Genomic DNA, 16,301 nt, shown 5'->3' on the forward strand with positions numbered 1-16,301 from the left:
CACACACACACACATTAGTATAACCCTGTCTCCTTGTCTTCTTCTACCAGTGTCTTATACTTCTCCATCCACCGTTACCAAAATGGACAATTCTGGCCCTGTTTACGACAATCTGACTACGACTTCGTAGGGAAAGGTCCTGGGCTTGGCTTTAACATCAATGTTCCTTTAAACAAGGTAAGGATCATCATCATTATCATCAATCACATCATCAATCATTATATTCATCATTAAGGAGGCAAGCTGGCAGAAATGTTAGCACGCCGGGCGAAATGCTTTGCCGTATTTCATCTGTCTTTACGTTCTTAGTTCAAATTCCGCCAACGTCGACTTTGCCTTTCTGGGTCGATAAATTAAGTACCAGTTACACACTGGGGTCAATGTAATCGACTTGATCCCTTTGTCTGTCCTTGTTTTTGCCCTCTATCTTTAGTCCCTTGTGGGCAATAAAGAAATAAGAACCGTTAGCACACCGAAATGCTTAGCGGTATTTCATCTATCTTCACATTCTGAGTTCAAATTCTGCCAAGGTCAACTTTGTATTTCATCCTTACATGGTCAATAAATTAAGTACCAGTCAAGTACTGGGGTTAATATAATTGACTCATCCCCTCCCTCAAAACAGAAAATTGTGGTGAAAGAGTACAGCAGGGATCACCACCACCCCCTGCTGGAGCCTCGTGGTTCTTTAGGTGTTTTCGCTCAATAAACACTCACAATGCCCAGTCTGGGAATCGAAACTGCGATCCTACGACCGCGAGTCCACTGCCCTAACCACTGGGCCTTTGCGACTCCACTCATCCTATACATACCTGTATATACACAGTATTTACAATTTATACACAGCTTTATACACCCCTGTAGATTTCCATATACACCTCTATGCACACTGCATTTACCTGTATAAATGCATGTTATTTACTCTCTATGCACCCTGTTCTTTGTAGCTCTTTGCTCCTCTGTATACACCTCTTTACACTCTATATACATATTCTAGAACACTGGTATGTTCTTTATTTCCAGATTGGATTAACAGAATCAGATTATCTTGCCATCTTCCATCATATTTTGATGCCAGTTGCCTCTGAGGTAAGCTATCACTCATTTCATCTCCTTGTCTCTTTGAATTGACATCAAATGTATATTAAAAATATGTACTGGTCAGCTAACAGGGTATACATTGCAGGTCGACTGACAGGGTATGTATGTATCTGTCTATCTATCATTATATATATATTCTTTTATTCTTTTACTTGTTTCAGTCGTTTTGACTGCGGCCACGCTGGAGCACTGCCTTTAGATGAACAAATCAACCCCAGGACTTATTCTTTGTAAGCCTAGTACTTATTCTATCAGTCTCTTTTGCTGAACTGCTACGTTTCAGGGATGTAAACACACCAGCATTGGTTGTCAAGTGAGGGGACAAACACTAGACCACATGTGCACTAAACCACATATGTGCATATACTTACATTTTTGTGGATGATTGTATGAGCAAGTGTGCATGCGCCATGCAATTTGCGCAAGGGCATTTATACATGCATATTTGTTAACGATTATTTTTAATACTTTTCTCATTGTATTGCGTGTGTACCAATGTACACATACAATGCACTCATATATATGTTACTTAAACAACAATCTAATTTCCATGAGTATGGTTATTTGATTGACTATGCTCATATGAAGATTTAGACGTTTATCGTGTTACCACAAAAAACAGGAATGGAACTAAAATCATGAGCCTGAAGGCAGCCATTTTCGCATGTGTTGTTCAGAAAGGTATTCAAACAGAACACAAAGATAAGAGTTTTCTTCAAACTTTCATTTCATATTACAAAAACACATTCAAACACTGAATATTTTAAAAGAAAAGCAGGCTTGGTTTTTGCCAGTTGATGATTAGAAACGAGAAATTCTCTTTACTGGAAATTGGGGTCTTTCAGTTTTAACTCTTTCGTTACCAGCCCAGCTGAAACCGGCTCTGGTTCTGAGTACAAATGCCTTGTTTTCATAAGTTTTGAATTAAAATCTTCCACCAAACCTTAGTCACAATTTATGTTCCTAACACTAGCTGAATGATAACTAAGTTATTTTACTAAATTCTTTCTTATATTTAAAGTAATTGAAAGAAACACAGAGCATCTCAAAATAATACGGTAACGAAAGGGTTAATGTATTAAAGAATATTCTACGTTTGTATTGTATCCCATAATTTATTGTTTATAGTGAATCAACTGAGATTTATATTTACTGTTATATATTTTGTGTGTGTTCGTGTTGATATTTTTCTAGCCTTATAATTTAAGGTCTAAGGAGGATAACTCTTACTGTTATTAGTTGTTAATTTTTACTTTTTCGTTTTCCATTTTTTAACCTTCCACGTTTTCTATATGCTTCCTTCTCAACTGTTCACATTTCTTCTCCAATTCAATTTTTAGTTTGTTATGATATGTAGTTTGTGATGAATATGTTTGAGGTATTTCTCAAACATATAATACTATTAGTTGCACATAAAAACATGTATTATATCTATTAAATAATATTTATCTCTCACCAGGTGGAGTACTTTTTTGTTGATCTTACTATCACAGAACAATACATATATATATATATATATATATATATATATATATATATATATATATATATAACGTTATCTTCTCCATTTTCTTCTTTGCCTTATAAATTCTGGGTAAACTTTTGTTTACCTCCACTCATAACTATTATTCAATTGCACTATTGCCTTACAACAGTAAGCATTTGGATATAAATACATAGGTATACATTCCAGTAGTATATAGGAAATTTATTATCCCTCAGATGGTTGTTTAACCTCTAACTCATACAGACGTATATATATATATATATATATATATATATATATATAATCAAAATAAGCAACAAGTATATCTTCGGTAATTTGGTACGATCGTTTCATGCTACTTTTATTAAACATTGTAAGTATTACATCAGTTTTAAAATGTTGAGCAATCTTCAGCCATTTATAGAAGTCTTTCATCAAACGGACAATACACATACTTATTTTCATTTTGTTTGCCAACATTGTTGCTTATTTTGATTATAATCACCCCATGGATATATATGGATAATACCATACAAAATTCTGGTGCCTCTGACTTAAGTACCGTATTCATCTGAATCTAAATTTTGCTGAACTTATATATATATATACATATATATATATATATAACTTAGATTTCAGGCAGTATAGGCCCAGGCCATGTCTAACTTAATAGCATCACTGATTAATTAAGTTCTTAATTATTTTCAAAATTTATTGAAGCAAAGGCAGTATATTTCAACAGAAATATGGTAAAAAAAGAAAGCGGTTAAATCTAGAATGGTTTTTCCATGGTCTAAACTCTTTAGTTTTTCCCCTTGATATTCTCTAACCAAACTACTTGCTGAGAAAGACAAGTGCAACACTGAAATATAAATAAATGTTATTGATGACCAAACTTGTATAATTAATGTAATTATTTTCTGCTTGTTTGTTTGTTTTAATTCTGTGTACATTTGTTATATTGTGATGTTCGATTTCAGTTTGATCCTCAATTGGTTTTAATATCCTCTGGTTATGATGCAGCCCTTGGATGTCCTGAGGTATGCTGTTGAGTCATCTGCTCATCATTAAAACCTTCTCTCTGTATATATCTTACTCAGCTAAACATCAGTAATAACTATTATTAAAGAAGATTAATGTATTACATACATGCATACATACATATTTACATACATACATACATTTATATATCTAGAGTGTGCAGTGAATAAACTGTCGTCTAAATTATGCAAAAATGAAAATAACACATCTCATTTTAACAGATATATTTATCAAAATTACATAAAAATATGTGAAATACTAAAGAATAAATTTATTCAATAAAATCGCCATTGGCTTCAACCACGACCTCCAGATGACTTCAGAATCTCCTGCAACTCTTCTGAATGGTCTCCTTGTTTAAGTTGGTGAATGTTGCCATAATCCTTGCCTTCATCTTTGGTGTTACAAGGAGTTTTATTGGTCTCTCACTCAACTATGCCCCACACATAATAATCAAGGGGGATGCAGTGTGGGGAGTTAGGTAGCTAGATGTTAGGGGTGAGGTGGTTGTAGAAATTGTCTGATATCCATGACTTGGTTCTCCTGCTTGTGTGGCATGGTGCAGAGTCCTGTTGCCAGACTTAGGGTCTTCCAGCAGCCGCCCTCTTAACTCAGTACAGCATTACCTCCTCCAGTCACTTGATGTAAGCCTCCGTGTTGTGTCTGAGGCCATGTGGGAAGATGAATGTAGGAATAATGTTGCCATCACTAGTGATCACTCCAAACACCATGATGTGGACTGGCTGTATTGTTTTTATCACTCTCAGTATATGTTTTAGGGACATGGTCAGCCAACAGTTGTTCTGTGTTCACTATCCATTTGTATTGGAGTTTCTGGTGTGAATGTCATGCAGTACAGCATGTCGTTTCCAAATTTCTGGCAGAGTGAATTGCGTCATGGTGCTGTTTTTCTCACAGAAGGTTCTCAACTGATCCTACTATACTGTGTAGTTGACAAAATCAAAAAACAAACAATGCACATGCATGAAATTAAAAATATAATATGGCGACAATTTACCCATCACATATATTTATGTATACCTTCCATTGATAAAAGCCAGCTTACTTGAAACATTGATGTCTGGGAGTCCTAATAGATGGCAACACCAAACAAATAGGGTATTTTCATACCTTTTTACCACGAGAAAAATATTTTCTCTGCGGTAACTGCAATGAATTTGCCTTTTAGCAGTTGAAATATATCACAAACATTTTAACTAATCTAAACTTTGCTTACATCTAAACACAGCTTTGTGCTAATATTTCGTTATTTTTTATGACTGGGTGATCCACCAGTGCAAATCAGTCAATGCTGTTGACTGTATTTTACATAAAGCCATTGCTTTATAAGATTTGTTCAAAGTTGCTTCTCATAGGTACCCTCCATTGATAAATACCAACTGGCTTGACACATCAATGTCTGGGAGTCCTAATATATGGTGACACTGAACAAATAAGGTGTTTTCACACCTTTTTACCATAAGAGAAATATTTTTCTTTATGGTAACTGCAGTGAATTTACTTTTTAGCAGTTGAAATATGCCACAAACATATTTTAACTAACCTAAACTTTGCTTATACCTAAACACTGCTTGGCACTAATATTTGTATATCTATATTAAATTCAAATTATGATGAACGTAAACTAACAAACAAAGCGTTGAGATGTCTTAGAAAGTTAAAGAAGTAATTTTAAATTTTTAAACGCAGGATGATGCTAATCATATAGCGTGAACAGGATAAGCTTCCCCTATTTTGCAGAAAAAAGTGTTGCTGGCCGGCTATGAGACATGAACTCACACCTCCGTGATTACGCATCGCAGTGCTCTAAACCATTAATCTAAACCACACCACAAATTCTTCCACAAGTTTAAGATATATAGAAATCTCAATGAACATAAACAAACGAAGTTTGCTTTAGAAGCGTTGAGATGTCTTAGAAAGTTAAAGAAGTGATTTTAAATTCTCAAACGCAGGCAGGATAATGCTAATAATATAGCCTGAACAGGTTAAGCTACCCCTATTTTGCAGAAAAAGTGTTGGTGGCCGGCTATGAGACATGAACTCACACTTCTGTGATTACGCGTCGTAGTGCTCTGAACCATTAATCTAAACCACACCACAAATTCTTCTGCAAATTTTAAGATATATAGAAATCTCGCTTTATGAGACACTATCATACGTTAAATTCAAATTACGACGAACGTAATCAAACAAACGAAGTTTGCTTTAGAAGCGTTGAGATGTCTTAGAAAGTTAAAGAAGTGATTTTAAATTCTTAAACGGAGGATAATGCTATTAGCCTGAACGGGATAAGCTACCCCTATTTTGCAGAAAAAAGTGTTGGCAGCCGGCTTATTCAGTTATCTATGTAGCTTGGTGGGATGGTGGACTTGGTAGGTAGCGCAGTGGACTGAATGCCTTGTCTTGTAGCATTTTCCATTTGTTGTGTTTTGTGATCAAGTCTTTGTAACTAACAGTCAGTAATACTATCACCATTTTGACACTTATTACCACCACCACCATTATTGTCATCACCACCACACAACTACCACAACCTCTAGTTCCAACACCACCACCACCACAACTTCTGGTTGTAACTCCACCCCTACTGTCATCACTAACACCACCACCACAACCTCTAGTTGTAACACCACCCCTACCATCATCACTAACACCACCACCACCACCACATCACAACAACCTCCAATCTCCTCACCATCCTCAATAACACCACCACTACCACAACCTCTAGTTCCAAAACCACCAGCACCGCTGTCATTGCTAACACTACCACCAAAATCTCTAGTTGTAACACCACCCCTACCGTCATCACTAACACCACCACCACCACCACCATCACAACCTCCAATCCCCTCCACCCATCATTGCTAACACCACCACCACCACCACAACCTCTAGTTGTAACACCACCCCTACCGGCATCACTAACACCACCACCACCATCACAACAACCTCCAATACCTCCCACCATCCTCACTAACACCACCACTACCACAACCTCTAGTTCCAACACCACCACCCCTACCGTCATCACTAACACCACCACCACCATCACAACCTCCAATCCCCTCCACCCATCATTGCTAACACCACCACCACCACCACAACCTCTAGTTGTAACACCACCCCTACCGGCATCACTAACACCACCACCACCATCACAACAACCTCCAATACCTCCCACCATCCTCACTAACACCACCACTACCACAACCTCTAGTTCCAACACCACCACCCCTACCGTCATCACTAACACCACCACCACCATCACAACAACCTCCAGTTCCCCCCACCCATCATTGCTAACATCACAGCCTCTAGTTCCAGCAGCACCAGCACCACCACTGTGAACATCACCACTACCACCACCAACCTTGACTATCTTCTACTACCACTACAGTTACCATACTTTGCCTCTCGTCATTCTAGGCTTGTTAAAATAACGTACCTGTCATATACTGGGGCAGTCCAGTGTACCAATCACTCCTACTTCTCCTTAAATTAGCCTGCTTTGCGTCTAAATCAGAAACGATTATCATTTAAGGGCAACGAACTGGCAGAATTGTTAGCGTTGGGAAAAAATGCAATGTCTCCTCCGACTCATTATGTTGTGAGTTCAAATTCCGCAGGGTAATTTCTGCCTTTCATCCACCGAGGTCGACGTTACCTTTTTATCCTTTCGAGGTCGATAAATTAAGTACCAGTGAAATACTGGGGGTCGATGTAATCAACTAGTCCCCCCCCCCCCAAAAAAATTTCAGGCTTTGTGCCTATATTAGAAAGGATTATTATTATTATTATTGGGTGAGAGAGCAGTACATGCCATCAAAGCGACTTTGGCGTTAGGGTTGTATAAATATACAAAGCCCTATATATTTATCAAGACTGCTCATCTGATAAGGGTACACCAAGCACATACATCACAACCATATGTGTGTGACATGGTACGTGACATGAAGATAAACAACACATGGCATCATTATTATTATTAGCCTCGCCTGGCCCCTGTGCCGGTGGCACGTAAAAAGCACCATCCGACGGTGGCCTTTTGCCAGCCTCACCTGGCACCTGTGCTGGTGGCACGTAAAAAGCACCCACTACACTCTCGGAGTGGTTGGCGTTAGGAAGGGCATCCAGCTGTAGAAACACTGCCAGATAAGACTGGGCCTGGTGCAGCCTCCTGGCTTCCCAGACCCCGGTCGAACCCTCCAAACCATGCTAGCATGGAAAACGGGCGTTAAACGATGATGATGATCATCATCATTTTCGTTATTATTATTATTATTAATATTATTATTATTGAGTGAGAGAGCAGTGCATGCCATCAAAGTGACACTGGGGTAAAATATACGAAGCCCAATATACCCATCATGACTACCCGTCTGATAAAGGTACACCAGGCACATGCATCACAACCATATGTGTGCGACATGGTGATCTCATATCAAGATAAACAGCACATGACAATGCAGGTGGGGCCCAGTTAGAATTTTCTTCAGGTTGAGTAGCCCATCCCGCTCAAAAGGTCCCTGAATAAGGGTTGTTTAAGGATGTTGAAAGAACCACCCATGTTTCCAGAGGTGAATTATTCAAACCCCAAAGAACCCCTCTCAACACATGTCTATGATGCTCCCCCACTACTTCTGCTCGTGATCAGAGATGCACATATCATCAGCCACTAAGGGACATGGTCAACTGGTTAAGGTCAAACAACTGACAAGCAAATCTGTGGTATTGAGCAGAATATTTGCTGTAGCCCATCTTTTATACCAAGACAAAACATATTATTATTATTATTATTATTATTATTATTATTATTATTATTGCGGTGGCATGGCAGAAATATTAAGGAATATTTTTACCATTTAAGCATTTCTCAGGATCCATTTGAGGTAACTTGCAGCACAACCCAGGGATTTTGAGGTCAACACAATCAAAAACTTCCCAATATATTCACCAATATTCAAATTTTCAGTTTCTTTCTGTTCCTTTTTTGGCTTCTAGTTCAATCCTCAGCTTGTCCTCATCTCTGCGGGATTTGATTCAGCATTTGGTGACATCAAGGTACTGTGTGCTAATGTCCTCTTCCTTTTACTCAATCCCTTCCTCACTGTTCTGACAAGTAAGGTGAAGTCCCCTTTTTTTTGCAGAGGAAATACTATGGATGATGATGATGATGATGACGATGATGGAAATGGTGGTGGTGGTGGTAGTAATGGCAGTAAAGGTGATGGTGATGTTAGTGATGACGATTGTGATGGTAGTGGTGGTGGTGATGGTAGCAATGATGTTGATATGATGATGGTGATGGTGATGGTGATGACGACGATGGAAATGGTGGTGGTGGTGGTGATGGTAGTATTAATGGCAGTAAGGGTGATGGTGATGTTAGTGGTGATGGTTGTGGTGGTGGTGATGGTGGTCTTGGTGATGATGATGATGATAGTGGTGGCAGTGGTGGTGGTGGTGTTGATGATGATGATGGTAATGGTGATGATGATAGTGTTAATGATAACGATGTTAATGAATTAATGTCTAAAACACTACAATCTATCGGTGTTAGTCTCGTGTCTCTCAATCATCTTTGGAATTGGTTTTTACCGATATACAGAGAGGATGCTAATATGCTTGTGTTCTTCAGACATTCACTTCACAATCGCATAACATTTCATCTCGCTACAAGACACGTTTGCTAACTGTCTTTTTTCTATAGCCTTCTGCTTACCAATATCTTGTCAGTGGAATTTAGTAGAGCAGAACCTATGTGGAAGTGTGTGTGTGTAACCCTTTTGATATCAACCCGCCTGAAACCACTTCTGGCTCTGTAAGACAAATGTCTTGTTTCCAAAAGTTCTGAATTAAAATCTGCCACCAAACCTTAATCACAATTTATGTTCCTAACACTAGCTGAATGATAACTAAGTTATTTTACTAAATTCTTTGTTATATTTAAAATTAATTGAAAGAAACACAGAGCATCTCAACAGAAATATGGTAACAAAAGGGTTAATAAAAACTGATAAATATGGGGTTAGTTTAGGAAATGTCTTTACACAGTAATATCTCAATTATTTATAACAAGAGAGAAATATGTTATATTAAATCTCTGAGCAAGAGAAAAACAATAACAGTACAGAATTGTAAAATATATTTGCCAACGAAATGTGGCGGTCCTTTAGAGGACAGTGCTACTGTTGTTTCTAGCACCAGGACGACATCCGTACTGTTACTGTTTATCTCTCGCTCAGAGATTCAGTATAATGTATCTCTCTCTTTTACAAGTTCAGCAACAGTGTGTCGCTAGGAAAAGGTTGTAGTATTATGTGTGTGGAATGAGTTCTTCATCACTAGCCAGAGATTAACACACACTGAAGATGGGTAACCACCCAGAAACCTGGGTCTGTGTGTATCACGTAAGGCTAGAGATGGGAGTGATGATCTCCCTTGCAAATGTTAATTGGATATAGACTGTGTGTTGTTGGCCAGCTAGAAGAGATGTCTTCCTGGGGCTAAAAACAACAGTAGCACCGTCCTCAATAGGACCGCCACATTTAGTTGGCAAATATATTTTATTTATAACAATTTGTCCAAAACATTTTATACAAATTAGAAGGGAAATGTATATTTAAAAATTTTTAATTCTAAGAAAAAATATTTCATATAATGCTAATGATTTAAATAAAATCTTATTTTCAAGCAGTGTATGAGCTGGTCTATATACATATATATTTTAATGGATAAGCTAGTATAGATGTTCTAATATATATATTTTTATGGATAAGTTAGTATATATGTTCTTTAAATGATACTGTTAATATATTGTGCTTTAACCCTTTCATTACCACCCGGCCGAAACCGCCTCTGGCTCTGTAGTACAAATGTCTTGTTTTCTTAAGTTTTGAATTAAAATTTTCCACCAAACTTTAGTCACAATTTACATCACTAACACTAGCTTAATGATAACTAAGTTATTTTTCTAAATTCTTTGTTATATCTAAAATAATTGAAAGAAACAAAGCATCTTAAAATAAATATGGTAATGAAAGGGTTAAAAGTAATTCTGTTAATATATTGTGCTTTAAACATGTATTTCTTTTTCTAGGGTCAAATGAGTGTGTCCCCTATGGCTTATGCTCATTTTACTCATATGCTGTCTACCTTAGCCAATGGGAAAATTTGTACTATTCTCGAGGTAAGTAACAGTGTTTCATAGCCTTCCATCTCTTTCTCTCTCCCCACCTCTCTCACTCTCTCTGTGCCCCCTCTCTAAATACCAGTAATTATTCATTGTTTCAGGGTGGTTACTGTCTGAAATCTCTGGCCGAAGGTGTGGCCTATTCCATAAAGAGTCTTTTAGGTGACCCTTGCCCTGATTTGGGACCACTGGCGCCTCCTTCAGACAGGTAAACTTTACTTCGAATATTCCTACTCTTCAAATCAGGTCATCATCGCCACCGCCATCGTCATCATCATCATCATCATTGTCAGACCTATGATCAAATGTATTTCAGCAGCAGCTATCAAATCCTTTATTCTGGTATAGTGTATCTAGGACTACGTCATTTAATGTAGCCTTCCTTGGACTACATTATCTAATCTTGATCTGGCAAAGTTTCTACAGCTGGATGCCCTTCCTAACACCAACCACTCCGTGAGTGTAGTGGGTGCTTTTACGTGCCACCTACACAGGAGCCAGTCAGCTGGTACTGGCAACGCCCACGCTCGAATGTTTTTTCCTGTGCTACCAGCACAAATGCCAGTAAGGCAACGCTGGTAACGATCATGCTATCTTAAACAAAAAGGGGTACACTTATTGATGTAGTCCTTGTTACCCTATGTATATCATGACTGGAACACCTAAGGAGCCTTCAGATAACATAACCCTAGATACACAGTGTCTGGATGAATGTGAGGATGGTCACAGTTGGAGCACTTTGATCATAGATCTCCCAAATCACGACCGACCTGGGGCTAAAAACCACTGCAACATCAATAACTGCCGACTCAACACATCATGCTAGAAATAGCAGCTGCAGTCTGTCTCAAACCACAGATGTTACCCTTACATTTTTCTGTTACAGTGTAGCTGAGAGTATCTTGAATGTCATCAAAGTACACCGGAACTATTGGTCCCGACTGCGGCACCAGAGTTATGGGCAACACCCTGATGAGTGTGCCTACCCTGATCTTTGGACTATGCCACCCAAGTAAGATTTAATTTCCATTTTATAATTTTTTTTTTTGATGTGGTAAGGGACATTTGTCCTGTTTTAGTCTGGTCTCTAATTTTTTTCTGTCATCCACTCTTCTCTTCTCACCTCTCTCCCTCGACCCCTCCCTCTCTATCAACACCTCCTCTCTCTCTCTCAACTCTCCCTTTCTCCCACCTCCCTCTCTCTCTCTCAACCTTCCTCTCCCACCTTCCTCTGTCTCAACCCTCTCTCTCTCTCCCATCTTCCTCTGTCTCTCCCAACCCCCTTCCTTTCTCTCAATCCCTTCCCTCTGTCACTCTCAACCCTTCCAGCTCTCACCTCCCTTCCTTCCTCCCCTTGCACTTCCTTACCCTCTCACTTGCCTCCTCTCTCCCTTCCCTCATCACACACCTCACCCTCTCACACCTTCTTCCTCTCTCTCACATTTCTCTCTCTCTCTCACCTTTCTCTTCTCTCTCACCTGTCTCCTCCCTCTCACCTTCCTCCTCTCTCTCACCTTCCTCCTCCCTCCCACCTTCCTCCTCCCTCCCACCTTCCTCCTCCCTCTCACCTTCCTCCTCTCTCTCACCTTCCTCCTCCGCCTCACCTTCCTCCTCTCTCTCACCTTCCTCCTCTCTCTCACCGCTTTCCCCCCCGCTCATCTCCCCGCCTCTCTCTCTTTCACAATTTGACAAAATTATCTCCCTTTGATAAAAAACGAGAATGTCACATACCCTTATTATTGAAATTTAGTTAAAAAGAAAACAAGGATACAACATACAAACACATACAGATACATACAAACACATACAGATACATACAAACACATACAGATACATACAGACACATACAAACACATACAGATACATACAAACACATACAGATACATACAAACACATACAGATACATACAGACACATACAAACACATACAGATACATACAAACACATACAGATACATACAGACACATACCAAATATATTGTAATGTGAAATACATTTTTTTTAAATATTATTTTTTTTACTTTCAGAGAAGGAATCATATTTTGTACAGAAGAGAACCAACCTGATGTTCATATTCTGACCAATGAGACACTTCCATTAGAAGAGGTGGAAATGTGTGACAAACAGCTGAATGAAATGATTCAGTCACAGCCCACAGACGTCCCCACTATAAGGTAGGCAGGTTTATGAACTGGTCTTTACTCCTGGATGCTTTCTCACAAGACTAGAGATTTACTATAAGAAGGCGCATGGCTCTGTGGTTAGAACCTCGGGTTTACAGTCGTGAGATTGTGAGTTCGATGTCACGGACCATGGTTATGTTATCTGATGGGTCCTTAGGTGTTCCAGTCATGATACACATTGTGTATCAAGGACTACATCGATAAATGTGCCCTTCTTTATTTAAGATAGCATGATCGTTACCAGTGTCGCCTTACTGGCACTTGTGCTGGTGGCACGTGAAAAAACATTCGAGTGAGGTCGTTGCCGCTGGACTGGCTCCTGTGCAGGTGGCACATAAAAACACCATTTGTGCATGGCCATTGCCAGTGCCGCCTGACTGGCCCACGTGTTGGTCGCACTTCATTTCACATTGCTCCAGTTTACTAGAGTTGTAGAAATGATTTACATCGTCACTGGTGCCAAGCTGTATCGGCCCCTTTGTCTTTCCCTTGGATGATATAGGTGGCGTGGAGAAGGGAGGCCGGTATGCATGGGCGACTACTGGTCTTCCATAAGCAGCCATGCCTGGACTTGTGCCTCGGAGGGGAACTTTCTGTGTGTAATCCCATGGTCATTCATTACTCTTTTACTATATAGTTACTACAGAACTACTACTACTACTACTACTGCTGCTGCTGCTACTGCTACTACTGCTACTATTGCTGCTGCTGTTACAACAATATCTCCCATCACCATATCCAAAATCACTACCACCACTGTCACCATGACAACCATCATCTTCATCATCAACACCGTCAACACCAACACAACTACCATCAGCATCAACATCACCACCACCACAAGTCACACACACACATGCACATGCATATATAATCTTTTGAATGGGGAACCTTGAAGCAGATAGAGGTATAAATAATAGTCTGTAATTATTGGGTTAAAAAAATCCTTTTTGGGAGAAAAAAGTTGAAGGTTGCTCATGGGAGTTGAACCCACACCTTCTGTAAACATGATTGGTATTCTACCACTGGACCAAACCAATCCTTTGAATTTCTCTATCTTATGACATCGACAATATGTGTGTGTTAAGGTGGCGAGCTGGCAGAAACGTTAGCACACCGGGCAAAATGCTTAGCAGTATTTCGTGTGTCTTTATGGCCTGAGTTCAAATTCTGCTGAGGTCGACTTTGCCTTTCATCCTTTCGGGGTCAATAAATTAAGTACCAGTTGTGGACTGGGGTTGATCTAATTGACTGACCCCATCATCATCATCATCATCATCATCATCGTCGTCGTTTAACGTCCGCTTTCCATGCTAGCATGGGTTGGATGATTTGACTGAGGTCTGGCGAACCAGACTCCAATCTGATCTGACAGAGTTTCTACAGCTGGATGCCCTTCCTAATGCCAACCACTCCGAGAGTGGCCCCCTCCCCCAAAATTTCGGGCCTTGTGCCTAGGGTAGAAAAGAATATGTTTTTGTGTGTGTGTGTGTATGCACATGTGCATGTGTGTTGGTGTTTATGCGGCGATCTGGCAGAAACGTTAGCACGTCGGGCGAAATGCTTTGCAGTATTTCGTCTGTTGCTACGTTCTGAGTTCAAATTCCGCCGAGGTCGACTTTGCCTTTCATCCTTTCAGGGTCGATTAAATAAGTACCAGTTACGCTCTGGGGTCGATATAATCGACTTAATCCGTTTGTCTGTCCTTGTTTGTCCTCTCTGTGTTTGGCCCCTTGTGGGTAGTAAAGAAACAGTTTATGCTTGTTGCCACTCCATTATCATCATCATTTAATGTCCATTTTCCATGCTGGCATGGGTTGGACAGTTTGACTGAAGCTGGTAAGACCAGGGGCCACATCAGACTCCATTTTCTGTTGCAGCATGGTTTCTACGGCTGGATGCCCTTCCTCATGCCAACTACTCTCACAGAGTGAACAGGATGCTTTTCATATGGTACCATCACCTACACCAATTCTGCTGTGGCAGACGAGTCTTCTTGACTTCTTCCACTGCTTGGCAAATGCTGGTTTGTTTGCATCCTCATGACTTAGCAGTTTGGTAAAAAAGACTGATAGAATAAGTGCTAGACTCATAAAAAATAAATACTGGAGTTGGCTCGTTTGACTTAAAGCATTTCAAAATGGTGCTCCAGCATGGCCTTGCTCCAATGACTGAAACAAATTAAAAGACATTTACCAGTTCTTGTGACAAATCTTCAAACTCTTATCAGACTAGAATCTCTTTTTTTAATTTTATTTTTGTTTCTTTTTTTTTAAACATTTATTTAAGGAGTGGCTGTGTGGTAAGTAGCTTGTTTACCAACCCCATGGTTCCGGGTTCAGTCCCTTCTACTATAGCCTCAGGCCGACCAAAGCCTTGTGAGTGGATTTGGTAGATGGAAACTGAAAGAAGCCCGTCGTATATATGTATATATATATATATATATGCGTGTGTGTGTCTGTGTTTGTCCCCCTAGCATTGCTTGACAACAACCGATGTTGGTGTGTTTATGTCCCCGTTACTTAGCAGTTCGGCAAAAAAGACCAATAGAATAAGTACTGGGCTTATAAAAGAATAAGTCCCGGGGTCGAGTTGCTCGATTAAAGGCGGTGCCCCAGCATGGCTGCACGCAAAATGACTGAAACAAACAAGTAAAAGAGTTAAAGAGTAAAGAGTATATATTTATTTATTTATTTATTCTTTTCCTTAAAATTTGTTTAATTAAATCTTTTTGTTAACGAATCTATTTTACAGAACTGCTGTTTGCTTTGATCCCAGCATGGAAACATTCAAAGACCTTTCTCACGAGTAAGTTTCCCCCTTTTCTTCTTCTGATCGACATTTTTCATTACCACCACCACTGCCAATACTGTCACTGTCAGCAGCAGTAGCAGTGGCAGTATTAGTAGGAGACTGAGGTTTGGCGAACCAGCGGTGAGCTGGCAGAAATGTTAGCACGCCGAGCGAAATGCTTTGCGGTATTTCGTCTGCCGCTGCGTTCTGAGTTCAAATTCCACCGGGGTTGACTTTGCCTTTCATCCTTTTGGGGTCGATTAAATAAGTACTAGTTACGTACTGGGGTCGATATAATCGACTTAATCCATTTGTTTGTCCCTGTTTGTCCCCTCTATGTTTGGCCCCTTGTGGGCTATAAAGAAATAAGTATTAGTAGGAGTAGTTGTTGTTTGTTACTGTTGCTGTCTTCTTCTTCTTTTTCTTCTTCTTCTTCTTCTTCTTCTTCTTCTTCTTCTTCTTCCAATCAGGACTCACGCC

The 16,301-nt window shown here is 39.6% G+C and overlaps 1 protein-coding gene across 3 annotated transcripts in view; it reads left to right on the forward strand.

Annotated features, from left to right (window-relative positions):
* Positions 1–16,301, forward strand: part of LOC115221647 (histone deacetylase 6-like) — a 74,539-nt gene that overhangs the window by 21,591 nt on the left and 36,647 nt on the right. For 2 of the 3 annotated variants that reach the window (XM_036511030.1, XM_029791849.2), the window contains exons 9-16: positions 51–177; positions 1,024–1,089; positions 3,568–3,627; positions 10,755–10,844; positions 10,949–11,055; positions 11,734–11,859; positions 12,873–13,019; positions 15,783–15,836. In XM_036511030.1, coding sequence (XP_036366923.1) covers positions 51–177; positions 1,024–1,089; positions 3,568–3,627; positions 10,755–10,844; positions 10,949–11,055; positions 11,734–11,859; positions 12,873–13,019; positions 15,783–15,836 — 777 coding nt within the window. Of the gene's footprint in view, positions 1–50; positions 178–1,023; positions 1,090–3,567; positions 3,628–8,656; positions 8,717–10,754; positions 10,845–10,948; positions 11,056–11,733; positions 11,860–12,872; positions 13,020–15,782; positions 15,837–16,301 lie in introns of all 3 variants that reach the window. The other variant, XM_036511031.1, reaches the window with a different exon arrangement.

The sequence above is a fragment of the Octopus sinensis genome, linkage group LG18, assembly GCF_006345805.1.
Source record: "Octopus sinensis linkage group LG18, ASM634580v1, whole genome shotgun sequence".
Lineage (NCBI taxonomy): Eukaryota > Metazoa > Mollusca > Cephalopoda > Octopoda > Octopodidae > Octopus > Octopus sinensis.